Source organism: Micromys minutus (genome assembly GCF_963924665.1).
Source record: "Micromys minutus genome assembly, chromosome: 23".
Lineage (NCBI taxonomy): Eukaryota > Metazoa > Chordata > Mammalia > Rodentia > Muridae > Micromys > Micromys minutus.
The window spans coordinates 19229759-19249510 of NC_137958.1; the positions used below are offsets into that span (position 1 = coordinate 19229759).

General features: G+C 38.3%; 1 protein-coding gene across 1 annotated transcript in view; it reads right to left on the reverse strand.

The window, feature by feature from the left end:
- SEMA3E (semaphorin 3E) overlaps positions 1-19166 on the reverse strand; it is a gene marked incomplete at both ends in the record, with an annotated part of 231657 nt that extends 212491 nt beyond the window's left edge. The window contains one exon of the mRNA XM_080936164.1: positions 19052-19166. Coding sequence (XP_080792290.1) covers positions 19052-19166 — 115 coding nt within the window. The remainder of the gene's footprint in view (positions 1-19051) is intronic.
- Positions 19167-19752: the final 586 nt, after the last annotated feature.

Genomic DNA, 19752 nt, shown 5'->3' on the forward strand with positions numbered 1-19752 from the left:
ATGTAAATGTATTTTAGAATTTAAAATATTTGATAGCCATTATAATCATCCCTCATGTTTTTAATGATTTAAGCTCCTGTATAATGCTCACTTTGCAAGAGTACATTTAATAGCCCTCCTGTGAGAATGCTTATTTTCATTTCATATATGAATGTTAATATAAACTCCAAGGAGGCTAACCATAGAGAATAAAACTAACTCCCAAAGTATTCTTCCATAATCAATACACAGTATAAATAGCTTCCATTTCATTTGTGAAATTTATAACTTGAATATATTAGTAACTAAACGAGTTTATGAAAGGAGAAATTGTAAACCAGTGAGGGCTTTTGAACTAGGTTTTGCCAAAGATACTGATCTGGAACAGACAGAGCAAAGTCTGGAATTCACACAAAGTAATGCTTGAAATGTACTCATTTATAATAAAAAGCCATATCAACCTAGAGATGATTAAGTATATGGGCACATAACTGGGTAATTCTGGAGCTGTGTATGAATAGGCTGTTTATCTCCTGAGCTGGAGAAAAGATTCTTTTGTGTAAAATGTGGATACTTCTCCCCATGATTCTTGTGAAGGGACCAGTTAGCCCTGCAGAGCTCATTCAATGACTTATATATTTATTACATCGCTGCTTCTCCAAGGTCTTCTAATAGGTGCTGTAACTACCAGAGAATAAAATATTGTCCCTATACCTGGTGAGTTTACTCTAGGGCACTTCTCTAAAAATGCATTATGTATTCTTCCATTAGTGTTATTTTGAGGAATGAGAGCAGTATGGTTTGAATTTTTAATAAACCCTCTCATACTATGCAAAGAAGATTGGGTTGCTAGTAAGGAAGACTAGGTAAACATGGCTGCAAAGCAGTACTCATTTTAAAAAGTATGCTAGGAACAGAGCAGAGGTACAAAGAGCACTGTTTATATGAATATCAAGTCGAAATGATAGGAAGGTGGTCGTATATAGCATAGTGGCCAGGGAGCGTGGGGAGAAAAGGAAGAGGCATTTTTAAGGAGCAAAGGCTGAAAGTACAGAGAGACCTTGAGGGAAGAAATGCTTGACAGGTCTCAAGAGAAGCCAAGAGTTCAGTATCACCAGACAATGAGGTTGTAAAGAAGATACATAGCATGTTGGTTATAGTGGCACATAATATCATCTCAACTACTTGATGTCTGAATACAGAAAGTTTCTTTATTTTGGGTTTGCTTTGTGGTTTTGTTGTTGTTGTTGTGTTTTTGTTTTTTGCTTTGAGAAAACGCTTTAGCAACAGAATGAGACCCTGTCTAAATATCAAGCCAAATGAAATATCAGGAGATACACAACAGGACATCAAGGTGTAAACAGGTCTTAAATCTTGAAGAGCACAGCATAATCATGCTAAGTGTGCATCTTTCTAAGAACGCATCATGCATTCTTCCATTAGTGTTATTCTGAGGGATGGAAGCAGAAATGGTTTGAATTTTTAATAATCGCTCTGCTTCTACTGTGCAAAGAAGATTGGCTTACTGGTAAGGACATTATCAATCATGAAACAATTGTTAAAATGCTCACCTTCCAAACCATTGATGGAAGTGGAAAGCTATGAAAGGCTTTGAGAAACAATGCAGCAGCCACCCATGCAGCTACCTCTCTCTCTCCAGGAGCAGATGGGCTGCTGGTGGCAGGAGGAGAGTAAGAAGTAGATGAAGATTAATTATCCTCAGTTCCTTTGGGACTGGGCTAGCTGGGTTAATCATGTGCAGTTCATGGACCACAGAAATGGAGGGACAGATGATCACCACAGATGATAAGCATCCAATTTTCAATACACTGACTCTGAGTCAGCTAAAGGAGGGCAAGTTGGTCAGTGACTTTTTGGCTTTTAACATAAAATACCTTTTAGCCTTCTAATTATAAATATTAATAAAAGGCAGCTCAAATATATGTTAAAGAGAAAGTAAAAATAATTCATATGCTGCTTCCCATGGATGAATGAAAATAAGCATAAAATTTATGAAAAAAATATGCATATGCAATGACTCAATTAACATATTGCTATGGATTTGAACAGAGAACTCTCAAAAGCACAAATTAAAATGGTGAAGGAATAGCTTTGAAAGTGTTCATGATCCTTAGTTATTACTGAAATACAAGCTGAAAATAACTTTGAAATTTCATCTTACCTCTCAGTTTGAATGGCTGAAATGGAGGAAACACTAAAAACAAATGTTGGTCAAGGTTCAAGGAAAAGGGAATTCTCATTACTGTGAGTGGGATTGAAACTACTGCAGCTACGGTAAAAATCAGTGGGAAATTCACAAAAAAGCTCAAAGTACATCTCCTACACCACCCAGCTCTACCATTCCTTCACATCCTGCTACAGAGAGACTTGCTCAGTTCTGTACATTGCCAGTTCATTCACAATAGCCAGAATGTTGAAACAACCTAAATGCTTTCCAACCAATGACTGGATAATGAAAATGTAGTACACATACACAGTGAAATAGTTTCAGCTCTAAAGAAAAAATATAATCAGGACATTTTCAGGTAAATGGATAGAACTAGAAAGCATAATGAGTCATGTGTTTCAGACCCATGAAGACAAATGTCACATGTACTCATGGTCTGCTGTTCCTGGCTTTAGATCCTCAATGGTGAGTTTCCAACACAGAGTAACAACGGGCACAGAGAGAGCTAACAGACCCATGCAGGAAAAGAGGAGCTAACAGACCCATGCAGGAGAAGAAGCCCTAGAGAGAATATTAAATGGGTGCTACAAAGGGAAAAAGAAAACAATGGGCAAGTGAAGCTTTAACTGGCAAGAGGGGAACCAGAGGAAATGGAATAATAACCCATGGTTGTTTGATAATCCCATAAATAAACATTATTTTTCTAACATTAATATATATGAAATATGTATCTATATATGAATATATATGCCAATATATATAAATATACATGAATGTGAATACAGTTTTAAGTGGAGCTTTGTTATCCAATGTGATAATGCTCCTTCCAAGACTATCAAAAAAAAAAAAAAAAACCCACAAAATAATGTCAAGCACCAGCAATTTCTCTGAATTGTCACTGCCTTGTTTGCCTCCTAGAAATTAACGGAAAGACTACCCTGAACATGTCGCAGTTTGAACACAGGACTTGGGAGAATTTAGCTGGTACTGACATGGAAGCCTCCACCCTGAAAACAAACTCTCTTAATATTAGAAGGTGTTATGCAAGGCCCGAGGAAGCCGTGCCCTACTATGACGTCTATGACCTACAATGATGACTTGCCCAGCAAGACATCCTGGACTGGGAGGAAAGTAGCTCTCCCATCACCTGCACAGCTTATAATGATACAATGAATGATGGACAGGAAGCCTGTGTTCCGTATTCTGTAGGAGTTTCTGCAGACTCCTTTACTGAAAACAGTGTAGACGATGAATGCACTGCAATATTTTGCAAGATAATTTTCCTTGCTAACCTTGATATATTTATGGGTTATTTTTAATACCCACATAAATCAAAGCTGGCGTACCCTTAGCATTGACCCTTGGATCCAGTTTGCTTATAGAAAGTAGGCATGTTAAAGTGCCTAAGGAGATGTTTGGATAAAAATGGGGGAAGATATTATTCTAAATTCACACCAGGATATGGCAAAAACAACATTGCAGCTGAAAGTAGGTTAGATGTCAGGAGATAAGCAAATAAGAACATAAGGCTATTTATACAGTGAAAAAAAATTAGAATAACTCAAATGGCCCATAATAAAAATGCATGCATAAGTTATAGTATATTCAGAAAAGGAAAAAGTTTTTTATAATAATGTGAATGTGTGTGATTATTTTTCCATTTCCTCAAACTAATGCTGCTGCCACATTAAATACTGTGGAAGGAACAACAGAAGGTTAGTCTTTTCAACAATGCCTGTAAGTTGGAAGGAAGAAATATAACTAGTCTGCAGACAGCAAAAACCCTCTTAGTGTTAGTGAGTACAAACTTCAACTTCTGAAAAAAAAAGGGAATATTTCTCATGGGTGTGTCTGTCTTATGATATGTTCAAATCTCATTATTACAAGGTAGAACTTCAAAACCCTCTAATTTGTTAATGTAGAAATGACAGTATGAAGATGAGAACACATAGTTAAGTGAAAGTGCATTATCATGGTGATGTGTGACTACTCATAGAATTGTCCTGTAGCATTGCTCTTGTATACTGAAGCAAGGAAAACTACATGCAAAGTGTAGAACAGTAACATAGAAATCCAGCATTGGGTGAAGCCAATTATTGTAAGAAAAAGGGAATAAAAACTACAAGAAAATTGGGTTAGACTAGACTGTTTTTTTTTTTTTTTAATTTTTTTTTTTTTTTTGTTTTAATTCAGAAGAAATCAAGAGTACTTTACACGTGTAAAAATCTTCTCAAAAATGATCTCCTTTAGCTTCTGGTCTGAATTTCAAGGAGTTAATGAAGTTTTTTTTTTCTGAAAAAAAAATTATATGCCTCTTTTTTAAAACACAGGACTTGCTGTGAATACTCAGAGAGACTGGCAAATCTACAAAACGACAGCAAATTAAAGTTATGAAATTAAGCAATCACAGCCATGATGGTATTTTAATTCTGCCATTCTGGTGTGGTGACCATTCCAGATGCTTTTCACATAAAAATTCGTTCAGGCATTTTCAAAATCTCCCGTTTATTTTAGCTATGAAGAGTCTGTGTCTCCACATTAAGAAATTTCAAATTCATGTTTTATTAGCTGTAATTCCATAATTTTACAATATCTATCTTAAAAACCAATGGCATTTGTTAGACCACATATTTCATAAATGCCAAAAGAGTATGTGCAAGATAATCTAGTGAAAAAAAAAATGTCTTAAGTCTCTTTCCAATTACTGGTATTTAGATAGAGTCAATGATCAGTTTACTTTATATTAGAGAAAATAATTTTAAAGGCATTTTTATAACAAGTGCAAGCCTGGTAATTTTTAGCTTTCTGAAGATAATAAATGTAGAAACTGATGCTAAGCAAATTAACCAGAACATATGATTTTGATGAAGGGTCTTTCACTGAAGTCCACGTCCTTCCTTGGGAACACAAGCATGTGTTGTTACTATGCTTAGGATCTACACAGATTGACAAGAATAGAAGAGGGCTTTCCTTAACGTCAATGAAGAAACCACACACGAAAGATAAAATAAATACAAAAGAAAGAGGCTGGCTTTCCTGGGGCTATGCAAAGCTCTCAGAAGGGCTGACAGCAATCTCAGGGTAAATGAACAGAAAGGTATTTGACTAGTAAGACATGTCAACTCTAGGTGGCCTTGATAATTAAAGCTTGCTGATTCAAAAGCTTGGCTTGTCCTGTGAGCAGGGCAGGCCTCCCTGGACGAGGAATGATGGTGAAGAGGAACAGGACCAGAGCAATGGGCGATGTCTGTAATCCTCATGGAAAGAAGACCACAGTGAATACCTTTAAATATTTGTCAAGACTCATGTCCGGGAGACACTGAAGGGTAACTTAAGATGGAGTGACATGAACAAAGAGGCAATAACTCACTTTCGAGATGACATAGGCAATTGTTTCCTTTTCTCTAGACCATTGAAAGCTACACTGAACAAGGACAAATAGCAGGTGTGCGGCCACCTGACCGTTGTTCGAAGGCCACAGCCCTGGTTATTATGCAAAGTGGGCAGCCATTGAAAAACTTCCTCAACATGGAGCAAAGTATGAAAGCTTTCCTAAACCAATGCCTTATTCCCACTTGTGATTTGATTTGATTGTGCTTTACTTCTGAAGGCGATAATACGTGTATATGTGTGTGTGTGTGTGTGTGTGTGTGTGTGTGTATTAAATATATCATACTGGTATATTTGCCAATTAGGTACAATTAGGTTTTCTATCTGGCAGTAATTGCTCAGCTCTCCATCCCTATGTAGCTCCCTCCTCCCTCCTCCTGCAAGTCCTCCTTGTTTTCCTCCCTCCTTCCCTCCCCTCCTTTCTTCTTTGCTCCCCTCCCCCACTCCCTGTTTCCTTCCTATCAAATACCAACTTAGCAATTACTATGTGTCACTATTCTGAAGACATTAAAAATTCTTTCATTTAATCCTTATTCAACCAATGAAACAACTGCTGTTTATTATGTCGAAAAGTCGCAATAGCCTGTTTTCTCTTATTTGTTTTCTAAATAGTCTTTAAATAAAGATGAAGGTAAACTATCTGTAAAATAATTTTTTCTGTCTTGAATGGACAGATACATCAGCAGACGAGAAAAACATTTTATAAAAAAATAGCATTTATCTGTTCTGTAGTGATCTACAGAAGGAAAGGATTAATTATAAATCTGAATGAAATAAAGTTAGGAATGGACCCACCCCAAATTACTTGGATGCCAGAGTAAGCCAATCCCAGCTGTTACTCTTTACCCTGGCTGCCATCCTCCTGGAGAGCAGGACTGGGGAGTATGAGCAAACAACCTACTGCAGGAGCAGCTGGGCTTATTTGTAAAGCAGGCAAGCAGGCTGGGAAGACAAAGGGCAATGTCAGTGTCTAGCAGTATGAATGGAAATTTGGGAGATGGGGTGCTGGTGGGCTCAGGCGTGGGATGCTACAATGACATTATAACAAACTTCTGTAGCGACAAGCATGCCCAGGAGGCCATTTGCTGGCTAGAGCTTTCCCCACCCATCAGAGAACTAAACCTAGTTATCACAGATCAGTTGCCTAGTCATCACAGATCTCTAAGCAGACATCCAACAGTGAGCAACACCAAGGTCTGTTCAAATGATCCAGAGGATATACTTGGGCAGTAAACGGCCAAAGAGCATTCCTAACCCAGAACCAACATGTTGACTATTGCAGAGATACAGTTGTGTAGGAAAGGTAATCATGTATGCGCAACTCAACTAAAAGTCTTTCTCAGCAATTATTTCTTCTTCAGCCTAAAGACCTTGATATGGATTTCCCCCGTTTATTTCAACTTTTATTATTTTTCAGTTTTATCTATTCTTAAGATTTAAATCATTGTCTCTCTCCTTCAAATATGAAAAGACTTTGAACAATCCTAACGATACATCTGATTTCAATTCGGGTATACATATTGTGGAGCAAGTGAAAAAAAAATGGCAAAACCCAAAAATCTGTCAAAAGCAATGTCCAGTGTATAACCTTTGTCTTTAAATGAGAGATAAAATGATGGGGATAAAATTTATTTCTGTTAAATGGAATTATAATTGACAAAATAATATGTTCTTCTTTCTATAGTTCCTTGAAATTTGCCAAAAAATTATAAGAAAATTAAAGTATATTAATATCATAGAAATTTAAACACTCATTTCTCATGACTTTAACAAATCAGTATTGAAATTGATATTTTAAGTGGTTGTGAAATCCATTCCGGTGTTTTATATCTTTTTTTTTTTTTCACTTTTTTTTCTTTCTGGACACAATAAAAAGGAAGAATAGTTTGAGATCCCATCTTCCTGAAAAAAAAATTGATAGTATAGATAACTGAATATTCTGATAAGTAAAACTTTTTAACATTTGATGGAAATTTTCTTTAGTTTTGTTTTCAATTTACATTTTAATCATTAATGATGTGGTTGGTCCTCTTAAGAATAAGTATGATTATTTCATATTAATCCAGATTCTGAGCTGACATCATGCTTAATGTTTGGTATTCATTATGCTCAATTTTAGGAATTTGGCCTACACTCTTCATCCAGACAGTAGAATGGACAACATACAGTGTTAAGTTTGAAAAGTTTTTTGCTTTCTTCATTTTTACTTATGAATTTTCTGAGTTTGCCTAAGATGAGTGAAAAACTATTACATGTCCATCAATAATAGAGAATTACCCTCAATCATTTTTACTTTCCATTATCTTTTGCAAAATCCCTCCCTACATATGGAGATTATACATTTTATAGATAGATAGATAGATAGATAGATAGATAGATAGATAGATAGATAGATAGATGGATGGATAGATGGATAGATAGATAGATAGATAGATAGATAGATAGATAGATAGATAGATAGAAAGATACATAGATAGATACATAGATACATAGATAAATGGAGATGGATAGATAATTGATAGATGATAGATAGATATCATATTTATCAGCCTGGAAGTTGCTACATAGACCAGGGAGTGTCTCAAATTCACAGAGACCTTATACAAAAGCTGGGTGTGGTATCTCTATTTTTAATTGTGTTGAGAAGACAGGGACAGGACATTCCTTGGAATTCACTAGTCAGTCATTTCAGATATATCCAATCTAAAGACAAATGACATACCCTCTCAACAAAAAGGTAGATGGCTCCTGAGGAAACAAAGCAAGGTTGACCTCTGGCCTCCCCATAAACGTGTGCACTTGCATATGCACAAGTACATATATTCACCCACAGAAACCCTCGGTGCTCTCCAAACTACCCCTGTATACACAAACATTTTAGAAATGAAATGATTGTATCATCTACTTATTTATTTTTAAATCTTTTATTCTAGTTTCTAAAACAAATCAAATAATTCCCAAAGCTATGTTTATTTACTCTTTATATAACAGTAAAAATGTATATTTCTTCTAAGTTGATTTATATCTGCATTTAAGTAGACTGTACTTAATCTATCTGGTACGAATGTTTTTTTTTAAGAAAGAGAGAGGTTAGGAATAATGAAATATGTTCTTTGCTGACTATGATGAATTAAGGACAAAAATATTTTTGACATACTACTTTATACAATCTTGAAATTTTTCATGTAAGTTCTTAAATCTGGATGAGAAATGAGTTATATTTACTAGTTACTAGCTTGTACAAACAGTATACTGATCAACCATGACAATCACTTTTTCATCTTGATATCTTAAGATTTTTAGAATGATAAATCAAGGGTACCATGATGAAATTATCCATCAAATGTCCTCTCACAATCAAATCAAAGCAAAATACTTTGCTTTGGCTCATGAAAGACAGTGTTCAAAAAGTGTTGAACAAGTTTGTGCTCTTTCCCAGTGACTTCTCCTGAGCTGAAGTCATGAGTTTCTTTTATTGTTTCTTTGTGTCTGTTTCTTTGGGATTTATCAGTGTGGGAATCAACAGGATGTTGCACTGGAACTGGGAGAAGTCAACTGGAACAAATAAGAACGGATGAGCAAGTGAAGGAATCACTTGTGTAACCCACATGTATTCCTACGGACTGTGGGAACCTCAGACATCATCTTCCAAGGTTTTCTGAATCGTTTCAAGGCACTTTGGGTTCCTTTCCAGAACTTTTGAAATAGAAACCCTTTGGAAGAAGAAGTAAAAGGTACATTTTCCTATCTTTAGTTTCACTGATGATGCATTTCTGAGCCCAATCATTTTCTTTCCTGTGATGTCTGATATAAACATATTTGTAAGTGAAATCCAGCCAAAAAATTAAATAGGTAATACTGAGGGCATTATGTTGAGCAATTATATCATAGACATTACACTATGTAATAAATCATATGACATAACAAGCATTTATTAGAGACAAACCAAACAATAAAAACTGCTCCCAAAAGTTTCAGTATCTGTACAGGCAAGGTTGCTTCAGGAGTACAAGTGGCCAATATTCATAATCTGAGTCAGATTCCCAGAAGCACATGGTAGATGGAGAAAATTTGCTTCCAAAAGTTGTCCTGTGATCCCCCATAAGGTCATGGCATAAAAGCCTACATACATGTAAATAAACAAACAAACAAATAAATAAATGTAACCAAAGGTTTTTTTTTTAATTTCCAAATCTACCTGAATTGTCATTAATTAAATAACCCTCATACTAAATAAATCGAAATTTCTTAAATTCTCACAGAAATGGTGTGTGGGGGGAGGTGACTGAACACAGGACGTAGTAGATGCTTTGTGTAGAAAACGTACAACTAGAAAACGGGTACATAGACATCTAGTAGAGGACTGTGGGAGCAAAGCCGGGTGCTAGGAGTTAGAAAAGTGATGTGACTGGGCTCATGGGCTGGCCTGCCCACAACTAGTCATCAAGAGGAAGCTCTAGCTCCCATATCTATCAAAGCTCGGTCTCCTTACACCTCCTCATTGTCTTGTTTTTATCATTGTCTCTTTACAAATACATATTAGTCTTCCTGGGAATAAGGTTTGATGTAAGGTTGTGTGTGTGTGTGTGTGTGTGTGTGTGTGTGTGTGTAAGAAAAAAAGAAAACTTGATCTTAGAATAATATTAGGTTTACAGAAAGATTAATTTTGAAATCAATACACAAGTTTCCCATACTGCTTAGACCCAGTTTCCCATTTATTAACAGTTTACCTAATGGTGGTAATATTATCACAACCAATAAACCAACATTGGTGCATAATTAGTAACTAAAATCCACACTGTGCTTAGATTTCCTTAGTTTTCACCCAATAAACCTTTACTTCCTCCAGAATCTTGTCCAGCATACCGTTTATATTCATAAAACCCCTTCCTTGCATTCTAAAATCCTAGCCACGTACTTAGTCTCTGAAACATTGATGACGCTCATCAAATATTCACCGAATAAAGTATTATTGAATGAATCCAACTTTTTTGAATGGTTACAATATCTAAATTTCCAAGGTGAGAGACCGGGACTCAGAGAACAGGAATTAAATAGTGGTGACACTGTCTGCTGCTGGTCGCTCTGTGAGCTATACAAGTACTGGAATTTCATAGAATGCCTCTTTATCCAAAACTTGCCAAAGTTCTGAACTTAATATAGCAATATGTGGCCCAAATTTACAGCATCAGTAATGAATAACGTATATTTATATGCTACCCTGTGATCAATAAATGCATACACATCACGTTTAATTAAAAATGATCAGGAAATAATGCAAGAGCTAAGCTTCTATGAGTATATTTACCATGACCAATCCTACTATTTGGATATTATAATATTAGCTGGGTGTCATGGCTCACACCTTTGATCCCAGCACTCTGGAGACAGAGGCATGCAGGTCTCTGAGTCTAAGGCCAGCTTGGTCCACAGAGTGAGTCCCAGGACAGCCAGGGCTACCCAGAGAAACCTTGTCACAAAAACAAACAAACAAACAAACAAAAACACTGTATTTAGCAGTAGCCCTAAATCAAGTTGGCTTTTATTTGACTATAGGGTAGAAGACAACTGAACATCTTTTTGTTTGAAAACAAACAAAACCACCATAGTAACCACCCAGTCAATAACTACAGGTTTCAAATTTCACCTGAATAAGTGATTTTATTCACTATACAATTCCATCACAAAATATTCTCTCTTGACTTCAAGTAGCCTAAAGACATAAAATTCTATAAACTAAGGAACGGTATAGAGGTCACAATATCCACCTACGTGTCTATGTTGTGGTACATTTTTCTGTAACGTCCACAGGGGACAGAACACTTCCATTAGCTTCTTTTCCATGCTTAGGAAAACAAGTCTCAGAGTTCAGGGACTTACAAGAATGATGAAGCATAAACAAGATACACTGTGAGTTCAAATCCAGGAACTTAAAGATCATTAATCTCTACATTTCCCAGGTGTGTAGGTTTTAGAGATTCTGAAGAAATCAAACACACAGGGAGGTCTATCTGGAGAAGAAAGGAGTCTTTGCATTTGTGAAGTTGGAAAGGGCCTGAGACAGCACGTGGTCCACAGTAAACTTCTCACTCAGGAAAAGAGCAATCAGGAGCAGTAAATAGCTGGGAGCAACGTTGTGAACACATTTTGTTTTGACCTTTTGATCTACAGTACGTTTTGAACTCACCATTTAAAGGCCTCTTCATTTCCCTCATTTCCAGGAGAGGATGGGCCAGCAGGCCCAGCTGACAGCTACTCTTTTCCCTCTTTTATTCTCTGTATCTTTCTTGCCTCTCTATCTGGCTGTGGAGCTATGGCTGCCGGAAATAGTAAGTGTGATTTGTTCTTAGAGACTCGACGCTTCCACAGTAACCTACCACCAAACCCTCTTCTTATTCTGGCTTTCCCAACCTGAAGCTCAAAACACAGAGAGCATAGAAGTTGGTAGGTTTGCGTTGATAATAGTCTTTCACCTAGCTCAAGTTTAGCTACAGATGATGTCAATTAACAGGTTCAGCTTCCTGCTATCCTAACCTGCCCCGCCCTCTGCTCCCCCTGCCTCAATCTCGCCTTTGCAGCACCAGCATCAGCGAGGGCCCAGAAAAGCAGGCCAATTTCTGGTTGCATAGTGCGTATTGCATTGTAAGACGCATCTCGGCAATGTTTGAGTACCTGACCATTGTAATTTTATTTTCTAATTAAAAGATCTTGCTTTCTGGTTATCAAATTGGGTAAAAATGAAATGAAGTCTAAAGGTAAACTGAGGATGAATGAATACATTTCGTCCACTCCGTGTTGCTCTCTTTTCATTTCTTTGGCCTAAAGTCAGGAAAAGGTAAGGAATCGCTGTCTGGGAAAGAGCTGGGAGAGAGCCGGTGCCAAGTGCACACTGGGCAGCACAGGAACAAGCCTGCAAAAAAGAGGAGGCGTGTGACCACCCTAGATTGACCCATGCATGCACAATAGTGCCTTTTGGAAAATAGAAGGTTGTACATAGATGGGAAAGAGAGAGATGGCTCCAAAGGACTTCCTGAAGCCCTGCTGTTTTGCTCACTAGGGGAAAGGAGATGAATGGGAAGACCAGGCTAAGCCCCTCCTCTAAAGTATCCTTTATTGAAGGAGCCATAAACAGTCGCTCTCAGGACACCTCAATTTCTTTGGAACCTTTCTCACCCCACCGCACTACACTCGCCTTTGGAAATCAGTATCTAAGACGTTTCCCTTCGCTGGTATGGCAAGGGGCATTCGCGGAATTCCAGCTAAGTGTAAGAAGTGAGTCCTGTCCCAGCCACCTTACCTTGTTTGCGCCAGGAAAAGACAGAGCTGAAGGGTCTCTTTCACTTTCAAAGCAAACAACACATGCTGGGCTGATAGCCGCCTACCGGACACTGTTTAGACTAACGTTGCTCCGTGTGGTCTGGCTTTTGTAATATCAGCTCTATTGTGCTTTACAATGGCGGGACTACAATTACCTTTGTTAGGCAGGTATTTTTAGGATTTGATCTGTTGTCTCCCAGGTGCCAGCTGGTAAAGTTCCAACTTCCTTTAAATTATTAACGAAGTAATTCTACAGTAACTTGTAAATGCAAGGGACTCCAACATCCCCTACAATTTGTAGCCACCTACAGTGATCAGAACTGGATTTAAGGAAAACTCTTGCTTTTAGGGAGAAAATAAAAAACTGTGATGAGTAAGTGTCTTCCCTTATTTTAAATTGGAAGCTGAGAGTTTGCTCATGGTTCCTTTGCCATCTAAGGAACCCAGCACAGACGATGCTCTTAAGTGTCTTCTGGTTCACTGAGTTATTTTGAAAGGCTTCCTAAGGGTAAAGCATTGTACCTCATCAGTTTGTATCATCTTCCACGATCCCTCCCAATCTGCACATTAAATGCTGCAACTGCTTTAAAGCTGAGAAGGCTCTTGGTCACAAAACATTAGCTACTTGCTCAAGCCACAGAACCAGAAGCAAGACTGAAATTAGGCATGCTTCATCACAACCTAGGGGGACTGAGTCCATCAGAATAAGAAACGTGAGAGTGTTTTGTAATGTCTGAGCTTAAAGCGCTGGCTCTGTTTACCATCCCTGCATTGCTTAGAGCCTTAGGCGGAGAGCAGAGATGGCTGGGACTGTAAGTGTGGTACTAGCCACAGATGTGGAAATTCATTTTTCAGTTTAAAAAAAACGTCAAGCAAATCAGTGGATTCCTTGGATTTTTTTAGGGGCCATTGGGATTTACCCTGTAGGATTACAGGTGCCAGCACCCAGGTAATAGGTGGCAAGATATTGAGCTACACAAGAGAATTTCAATGAGCAGAACTGTTCTTGAATAACAATTCTGTTCACCACCACAGGCTCATCACAGGAAGGCAAGTTCTCAGTCCAAAGTTGTCAGTTCTTGAAATCATCAGTTAAGAAAGAAAACACCCTTGGCATGGATTTCTTCTTATAAAGCTTTTTTTTTTTTTTTTTTTTTTTTTTTTTTTTTTGGTAAGTCCAACTCCACAAAACATACTATAATTCTTCACATTTTGTTCCATGTTTATTTCTTACCCTAAACTATTGGTTAATATAATAAAACCATCATTTAATTTTCACCAACACTCCCTAATGGAGTCTGGCATGTGGGTAAATGTTTACTCCCAAGTCCTATTTAACTACTGTGGTTATGAATCATGCCTTATGACCAGTTTTTATTTATTAACACCCAGAGATGTGTGACTAATATCACTATTGATAATGCTTAGTTACTAGCGAAAACCAAAACTCTGAGCTGGGTAATAAAATACCAGCTTAATCACTGCCTTGTTTTATTATATTTAGTATTCTGTTGTTTTTGCTTTGTTTCTCACTTTCTGGAGAAAAAAATAAACACCAGTCTCTAGGACATTCACACAAGGCTTTTCTCAACATTGTATTTTAATGCCCTGGTTTGATAAATGTAAAGAATTGTAAAATGTGAGCAAACATTGACTATGAAAATGAAACTAGAGTAATTAACTTCGAAGCCCACATAACTAAGGGCCAAAGGAGGCATTTAGAATGAATGGTCCATCAGGACCAAGCATAACATTTTTATATTACTTTAAACCTAATTCTTCCTTGTAGGGCAGCACTATTTTAACACTTGCCCATATCTAATTTTCTACCATTCCCTAGGGTTACTAGCCTTAGAACATGCTGCCTTCCAAAATAATCAACGCACAGCAGTCCCTAAGAACTATCAATCATATACACAATTTTAGATTACAAAGAACATTCACAAGTTTTGTAGTGACAGCAGATCCTCTCCAACCCTTTGTAACAGAGGCCATGTGAAAGCATCGTGACAGTCAGTACTTTTCACAGTGATTCAGGAACTGCCATTATTAGGAGAAAGAGTAGGACCTGAAGTAGAAGCTGCTGATGTGGAATCCTGAGCTCTCTGTTTTATGACAGACCTGGGTGTACAGGTTAGAATGTCTGCATTCAGACATACTGATTAACACTTGCAAGTTTGATGTGCATGGCTATCTAGTTAAAGCCTAAATCTCCATTTATAAGGTCAACATTTCTTGACTTCACTGACAGTGCCCCAAAACATCCTAGGAGAACTGTCTTGCTGAAGCAATCACTCTGTGTCTTCTGTGACTATTATTCCTCAGGGGGACTTTGAACTCCTATCTTCCAGACTCTCCTGATTGACTGTCCTGGATTGGAGTCTCAGTTGACTCCGGCTTTCTACAAGTTCCTGTGATTGGTTCTTTGCTAGTTTGTTTTTCTGTTTGTCCCTTCTCTCAACTCCATTCTCCAGAAGGTTATTTTTGCCTTCCCAGTAACCTCATTAATGCAGGATGGTGACAGATAAGGAGGACAGATATCAACATGGAGCAACTCAGTTCTCTGGGGCTCCTCCTCATTCTTTCCACTTGCTCTTTCTGGAGAATCACAAACAGTTTTTAAGAAAACTCTTTGAACAGGAAGTTGGCTTTCCACTAATCTCACCCGTATTAGGCTCCTTAGCTAGAATAAAGGACGATGATGTGCCTGATGCATGACTACCATTGTACTTTAAATTTCTTTGCCTTATATAGTCAACCTCAACTCAAATCTTGACTGGAAATTCTTTCAGAGGGAGATAGCATCTTGCCACATAATTTTTTTTCTTTTATGTTTTCACTTGTTAACTAAACTTATTTGTTCTTATAAAACTCATCAAGACGTACATGTATTGTCGGAATAGTAGTTGCCTTGTCCTTTCATGTCCTATATTTGCCCCCAAATTAACACATTTTCTAAGTAATACAATGGACTGAGATGGTAAGAAAAACCGAGGACTGAGGACCATCCCATCGCAGGTGAAGGATGCTGGGAAGCTAGCTAGAGGGTGCTCTCTATTCTGAACTTCCTTTCTACTTAGAAGCCTTCTGCAAAAGTCTATTCAAGAGCAGACCATTGCCAGAAGTAGAGAAGAACCGAATATAAATTAATTAACTAATTAATTAATTAATTAATTAATGAAAGGACCAGTTGGAATCTAGACTTGTTTATGAATACACTTTTACAGAAATTAACTCAGTTCTTAGAAAATAACTCCTTCTTTAAAAAAAACAAATGATTTTGTTGTTGTTGTTGGGATCTTGGAAGTGGAGAGTAAAAGAAACCTGACTGTCCTTCTCTCACATGGCATGGACCACTCACTGCCTTGAGAAAAATGATGGATGTACACAACATGGGCCCTCTAGGGAGCTGACAATGTCACCCCATAGGGTCAGGCAGCAGCACAGAGGTAAGATAAGCCTGTGTATCTTCCTTTGAAAGACTGAACAACCATTGGTAATATTAATCACTTAACTTCTCCTGCTACTGAAAAACCTAAATTACTGTCACCATTGAATATTTCAGAAGATTATCCGGCACTGCGTGATTCCCAGTATTTGAAGACTCTTGGAATGCCTACTGAATTCCAGAGTGTGGTGAATGGTTCATTTTGTTCTGACTGAACTAGATGTCCTTGCTCTGACATTCCTCGCTGTCCCTGTCACTGAGGAACCTGTGGTACAGCAAGCATTTGCTGCTCCAGGTTGCCTTTCTGGTGTGATCTCACAGCTGACTCTCCTAACTACATTTCACAAGTAAGAACATTTTATTCACAGATATCGCTACACTGTCTTCATAGAGAACTATCATCATAAAATTGTCGGTTTGGTTTAGCCAGTCCCAATAAACGGAGAAGAAATGCCAAAGAGAAATCTTGTGAGAGTTTTCAGTCTAGTACACACAAATTCGTGCAGATCTTTTCTATAACGTATGACACCACTCATAAAATCAGTCACACTTATTTCCCTGATTAAGAGAGGCATTTTGAAGATGAGCTTGATTAAATGAACTCGACTTTACCATGGAATTTTGGTACACTGACCAAATTATAAGTTCTCCTGTGCAAAATCAAATGAGGCAGTTCAGAAAACATGCTGATACTGAGCTATCAAAAGCCAAGTCTGCCTGAGGTATAAAGGTTAATAGAAGGTCTAACAGCACAGCAGCATGTCAAAACCAACAGCCTATCAGTTTGTTTTCTTTTTCTCTACATTTTTATTCAGTTATCCACCACAAAATAAGAAGACTATGGCAAAGTTGAAACTAGAAGGGAGAAAATATCCTTTCATGACTCATATGTCCCATTGCCTACATTCCATCCTTCCTCATTACCTAATGTCACCCTTCCTTGTTCTGCTTTCTAAGTCTTATACTACACCTACCCTTGTTTACGTACACACAGTACATATAGTATAGGCGAGGATCCACATTTCATAGAGGACATGCAGTGCTGTCGTGCATGAGTTTGGTTCACCTCACTTAACAGTGTCCTTCCCAAGTCCATACATCTTTCTGTAAATTTCGTGATTTCAATTTTTCTTGTAAACTCAACATGGAGAGCTGTAGGCTTCATAGTTAGCAACAGTGTATACTCAGGAAAAAAAAAAGAGGAAGAAATGACTGGTGCACAATAGCTCTAGAATAAACACCACTCATAAGAAACAGAACCAACTTACGCTTTTCTGGCATCTTCATTTCTCTATTTCCCATCCCATCAAATTTCGCACTTTGATGTATTTGGTTATAACTTCCTAGTAACACAGATTTCCTACCCATCATACTATATTGTCCCAAATCAAAAAGCATGTCCTAAGGGACACTGTATTCTAAACATGTTAAAAATGTATTGTATTTATGTACTTAATACATTTTTTGGTACCTAGTACTTAATGTTACACAAACATTATTGAAACCAAGAAGATAATTTTCAGTATTTTTAATTTTCAAATTTACATCTTAAGCATTCATTTTTAAGCACCAGGATGAGAAGTTTCCTACAGTCATCATTGCATTGACTGCTGTCCAGTAAAAAGACAAAAAGCCCAATTATGTTATACAAAACTCAGACCTTCTGGTTCCGTCCTCTGCTAAATAGTCTATCTTGTATTCAAAAACGCAGGTTCTGTTCTTTCCATAGTGAAAGACAATTTAAAAGCTCACTCGGCTGAATAAAATGGCTCTTATGTAATCCGTATTATTGCATCTGGTCTCCGTCTTAATTGGTGGTGGGAATGAAGACTTCATTCCCAACCATTTATTCCAAATTCCTTTTAAGTCAACAAAATCACTTCCTCTTAAAACAGGTTTTGCTCCTTATTTGTTTGGTGACAGGATGACTCATGATCGGTTTTGACTGGTCCTGATGCAAAAACCTATCTTTTGATCATTTATTTATGAATATGATGTAGCTGTGTGCAGAATAAAATAAACACTCAGCTAGACATTCACTAAAAATAAAAAATAGATGAATGCACACTTAAAAGAAGTGGTTAGTGCCTAGTAATATTTAATCAGGATAAATCAATTTACCATGATGGCCAATAAACGACTTTACTTTGCCACACGTTAAAATATTCTAATAAGTGTGGAGGCTAATCTCTCTCATTAGTCATTTTCATTACACCGGGGTGATATCATTCATTCCTCGGGAATTTTTCTTTTCTCCTCTCCATCTCATTATAAAGAAAACAAATAAAACACCCAACGTCAACGAGGACAGCAACAACAAAGTGTGCCTCTACTTTCAAAGCCTGGTCCACAGACCTTTCACCCTGAAGGAAGTGGTATTTCAATACCTACAGCTCACTTGGTGGGTTTAGCTTTTCCAGATCTTAGCATTTGCGCCCCGCCTTCTCAGTTCTGCACAGTGGTGAGTGAACTTCTCCAGAATAATATCTGATATTTCTAGGGCAAAAATAACACCTTCGAGTTGGCATGCGATTTAACGCTTTTTTTCCTCCCCGATGAGGTAGGATATGTTAACTCGAGGTGCTTACAATCCTGGGCGAGTGTTGCAATGTGTTTCAGGTGCACTTTGGGGGTCTTGGGGAGGGGCGGTGGGGGGGACCGTGGACCTGGGTTAAGTGACTTTCCATTTGGGCATTTTCCTAACAAAAGGATAAGGAAAGGTAACTTACCTTTATGAGACAGGCGTAACCTGGGGTAGGAGGGGTTCGCGGTGTGACCTGGGGTCCAGAGCTCCAGCAGGTAACCCCAGAGTAGCAAGGTAAGGATGTGTCCGGCCGGTGCCATGGTGCGTGCTGGCTCTCTTCTGGCCTCTGCAGCCACACTTTAAGGCAGGATTGAGTTTTACTTAGTACTTCCCTTTAGGGGCAACTGCGAGCGACAGGCTTTGTCACAAACAGAAGGGGCTGTCATCAGAAAATACCATTCCCAAGTGCCATTTGCCGGGCAATATTTGGATCCGCAAAGCCTTTCTGTCCTGGGGACCGGTGGGTTAGAAGCGCAGAGCAAGAGGGCATTCCAAGGAGCGCGTCTCGAGAGCCAGGTCCCGGCTGGAGCTGTCGCCGTCACCCAGCCGCGGAGTGAGGAGGAGGCTGTGGCTAGCTTCAGTCTCCCCGCCAGCTATTCATTGAGAAAACAGCCGGAGCAGAGCAGCAGCCTCCCCCGGCTCTTCCCCCAGCCTCCCGCAAGCCTCCCAGAAGTCAGCCTCCTGCACTGACTTGCCGAGCAGCTAGTTCGTATTCGCCTCTCCTCTCGATAATTAAAAGCAAGAAGTGCCACTTGCGCCAGGAGCGCGGGATCCACCCAACGGGGATGCCGCCTGTCAGCGCTGTGTTTACAGGAAAGTTCAGGCAGGGTTGAGCCCGCGCGCGTT